General features: G+C 39.3%; 1 protein-coding gene across 1 annotated transcript; it reads left to right on the top strand.

The window, feature by feature from the left end:
- Positions 1 to 3340: 3340 nt before the first annotated feature.
- LOC143643246 (olfactory receptor 8D4-like) lies at positions 3341 to 4267 on the top strand. The gene has a single exon (XM_077111992.1). The coding sequence runs from the start codon at positions 3341 to 3343 to the stop codon at positions 4265 to 4267; it is 927 nt and encodes a 308-aa protein (XP_076968107.1).
- Positions 4268 to 4538: the final 271 nt, after the last annotated feature.

Genomic DNA, 4538 nt, shown 5'->3' on the forward strand with positions numbered 1-4538 from the left:
AGATTCTCCCCTAGAGACTTCAGGAGGGAGGGAAGTGAGTTACAGAGCTATGAGGTTCCTATTGTATGGTTATTAGAACATGTTCTAAAATCAACTCCTGACCATCCACAGGACCTGTAGAGTTCCAGTGTATTTACAGGTGCAGAGTCACAGGAATAGAGGTATGGAGGGTATGGCCATCATAGACCCTCACCTTATCTAAGACCCCGGGGCAATCTGGCAATTAACACTCAACAGCTTTCTAAATAGGAATTATGTATTTATGAAATATATTTCTATAGACCTGCAACTGTGGCAAAGTGTGTTCACCCATGCTAACTAAATTATTTTCATTTAATTTGCACAATATCCCTTTTAGTGTTTATAATTATTATTCTACAAATTAAAACATGGAACTCTGTGATTAGTCAAATGTTGCATTGTAAATGTTAGAGCTGGGGTTGAAGCTGAATTTTATGATTGAGAGTCCACTTTCCGCCATCACATCTGCTATTGATATATAAAAATTAAGTCAGTATTAGGAAAATATATATATATTCTAGAGTTGTGCTGTGTACTTCCATAGTCACTAACCATATGTGGCTTCTGAGCATTTGAAAGGTAACTAGTATGATTTGGCATATGTTAGTATAAAATGTATTCTTGATTTCAAAAATTTGCTTTGAAAAGAATGAAAAATATTTTCTTACAATTCTTTATGTCCATTACCTTTTGAAATGATATTTTGGCTTTTTAAGAACACCTTATGGTCTGTTGAAATGTTTCAAACATTTTCTTACACTTTGGAATTGTGAAAAATGCAATTGAGCTCTCAGGTCCGTCAGAGTTGTTAACTATTTTGGATGGTGCTCAGTTATACAACATAAAATTTATCTCTAGCTGAGTGGAACTTTGCCCGTGCAAACTGGGAAGTAGTGCAGCTAATTTATAGATGGTAAAAAAAAATAGAACCTGGCTATCATTGCTCATTTTTCTGTGGATAAACACTTAATTTTTAGAGCATTTCTTTATACAAACACAAACTCTTAATGCAATGTATTGTAATAAGTTACTTGAGATGCACTTCCCTGAGTTCATACAAAGGTGACAAGATACTGGTATATAAAATTGTGCGGTTCTTGACCTTCATCTGAGGGGTCTTTCTTGAAGAGATGTTTTCAGGGATTGGCTCTGCGTGATCATGAATGTGTCCTGGCCCAAGAAGCAGAGGAGGGGTCAGAGGAGAAAACAAGAAAGAAGAAAATCACTAGCTTTAGGAGAGAAAAATGTAAATTATTAGGTTATTAATAACCTAATAACCTAGAACTCAAACTTTAAATACCATGCACCAAAATCACATGAGGATCGTGTTGATATGCCGACTCTGACCCAGTAGATCTGGAAAAGGACCTGAGATTGTGCATTTCAACACGCTCCCAGGTGATGCTGCTGCTGTTCCATGGTCGACGCTTTGAGTTGTCAAGACCTGAAGTACAGAGATGGTTTGGGACTAGGAAATGCAGGAAAGAGCAACCTAACTGGCTTGACTAGAGGGTATAAAGATGAAGGACACTGGGATAAAACAAGGAACATGTGCAGGATGGAAGGCATTTTATTTTGGTAGGAATTAAGGGAAACATGGAAGCATGCTGAAAGTGGTCAGAGTATTTTTGACACTCAGGCTAGAAAACAGCCCATGCAGAGTCCAGGACTCTGTATAATTTCTAAGCAAATGTGAGATTAAAGGCAAAAGAAAACCAAACCCAGTATATAGATCTTCTTAATCATTCCTTTAATATTTCTGTCTGTGTGGTCTCTATGGCTAGAGTATACATGATATCAGGTGATGGATGAAAGAAGACTCCATCGTATTAAAGTAACAGGCAAAGGGCCTTTGGATATTTTCTCTTTTGTGCATGATTCCCATCTCCATCTCTCAGAGTAGAAGAACAGAGCAGATGTGCGGCATGTGTGTATATTATGTCTTTGGTGACCAGCTCTGGAGCATGAAGCTCCTTTGTTGTGAATCAAAGAGGGACCTGGGGCATTAGGAAGAAGTACCTGCATCTTTGGGAACTCACATGGCCAAAGGAAGTGTTCTTGGCCTACGATAGCAATGACAGATGGGAACCAAGAAGTCACAGCAGCTTCCTGAATAGTCTGGGAGAAATGGAGATCCTGGGTTGAGATGGAAAAAATGCTCAGATGTCTGGGCTCTGTATAATCTGTGCTAAATATGAGAATCTAGAGAGGGCTCTGTGAGCAGCCCAACACTAAAAGGGAAATGGTCAGGTACTTCAAAAATAAGTGCTTAGTTCAACTTGGGACAGGCAACCCCAAGACCTGTGTCATCTGTGCCTCTGAACTGAGGTGACGTGTGACTGGCAGGCAGGAAGGGATGTGTGGGTTGCTGGCACTGTCAAAGTGGCCTTACTAATGTTAGGCTGCCTTGAGTTCCCCTGTGAAGGATCCTGATTACCTCAGGCTAGTGATGCAGGCTTAGAGGAGAGCAAGAGACCCAGAAGTCAGAGCCAATTCTGGGAGGACTGCTATTCTGCCATTAGTCAACTTCACTGAAGTGTAAGAACAGGCTTCCCACATGGAAATCAACTGCTGGTTAGATTAAAAATAGAACAAACACAAAAACAAACACCAGTTTCATAAATTATGCTCTGAGCCACATGCTACTACAAAGTGATTAAAAAAAAAAAAAAGAAAGGAAAGAGAGAATAGAAAGAACGATGATTACTGCCATCAAATAAATTTGGGAAATATTGTATGTTATAAAACATTCGGGGAGATACTGAGATAACTTCTGTTAAGAAAGCTGTTTGTCTTTATGTAACTTTGCATTTCTGTAAGTCCTAGGATCTTAAGCTACTTATTCAATGCAATGTCTATAAACATCCCCCGGAATTAATACTCTGTTCATCACCCTTGGAAAACTTGACACAGGAAATTCTAATTTACTTTGCCAACAAACACCTTCTCTGTAGAAAATGCTGGAGGCAGAATTATTCCTAGGGAAGACTGTCATTGGCAGAGTATTTTTAGGACTCCTGCACATTTTTTATGCATTTCTTCAACCAATTTGCTTTAGCAAAACCTCCCCATGGTCTTTAGCATTGGTAGTATAGGTAGATGCCTACAAAGTTTTGTCTGGATTTTTACTTCTTGTAGGAGTCAAAGTCCCTGTACATCATAGGAGGTGCAGGCTTAGTAACAAGGGGATAAGTGAAGCCTGGTTCAGTGTTTCCAGAGCTTGAAAACTTGAGCCAGGGACTTTCAGACAAGCTGGAAATCTGCCTGTCTAATTTGCTTCTTTCCTTTTCATCCACAGATTTCTTACAGGAGAACAGGTATGAGAAATCATTCCACAGTGACCGAGTTTGTTCTTTCAGGATTAACTGACCAACCAGAGCTTCAGCAGCCTTTTTTCTTCCTCTTCTTGGGGATATACATGGTCACAATGGTGGGAAACCTTGGCATGATCTCAATAATTGGGTTGAATGCACAACTTCACACCCCCATGTACTTTTTCCTGAGTTGTTTGTCTTTTATAGATGTCTGCTATTCTTCAGTCATCACCCCCAAAATGCTGGCAGGGCTTTTATACAGAGGTAAAATGATCTCCTATTCTGGATGCATGACTCAGCTGTTTTGTTTCGGTACTTTTGCCATTTGCGAATGTTACACGTTGGCAGTAATGGCCTATGATCGCTATGTAGCCATCTGCAACCCTCTCCTCTATAACGTCATCATGTCCCCTCGGGTCTGCACTCTGCTGGTGGCTGCAGTCTTCTCAGTAGGTTTTATTGGTGCCATGATTCATGGAGGTTGTATCTTAAGACTGTCCTTCTGTGGGACAAACATCATTAGACACTATTTCTGTGACATCATTCCCCTTATTAAACTCTCCTGTTCTAGCACTTACATTGATGAGCTTTTGATTTTTGTCATTGGTGGATTTAACACGGTGACCACCAGCCTGACCATCATCATCTCGTATGCTTTTATCCTTTCCAGCATCCTCCGCGTCAACTCTAAAGAGGGCAGGTCCAAGGCATTTAACACCTGCAGCTCCCACCTGACAGCTGTTCTCATATTTTATGGCTCTCTCATGTTCATGTATCTCAAACCCACTTCCAGCAGTTCAGTCACCCAGGAGAAGGTGTCCTCAGTGCTTTACACCACCGTGATTCCCATGCTGAATCCCCTGATATACAGTCTGAGGAACAGGGAAGTACAAAATGCACTGAAGAAACTCTTAAGAAGAATATCTTCATAATGAAGATACTCTTTATTAAGATTCATATCATGTTCATAATCATTTATTTGTATGTATTTATTTATACCATGCTTTAAAAAAAGTAATTTAATGTGTTTTGTGTGTGATTCAGATTGTTAAACATTTTCATACATAAGATTAATAAAATGTAAATTTAAGTTTGAAAGTAGAATGTAAGCAAATATTATAAATTTAAAGCTTAACATCATTGCTGGAACTGAAGAGTAAATTTTACCATTTATTTCCTGAATCTGGACAAAAAAAGATGATG

Source organism: Tamandua tetradactyla, chromosome 8 (genome assembly GCF_023851605.1).
Source record: "Tamandua tetradactyla isolate mTamTet1 chromosome 8, mTamTet1.pri, whole genome shotgun sequence".
Classification (NCBI taxonomy): domain Eukaryota; kingdom Metazoa; phylum Chordata; class Mammalia; order Pilosa; family Myrmecophagidae; genus Tamandua; species Tamandua tetradactyla.

Coding starts and splice junctions, on each gene's coding strand:
- LOC143643246 (XM_077111992.1), top strand. CDS start 3,341: ATGAGAAATCATTCCACAGTGACCGAGTTTGTTCTTTCAGGATTAACT.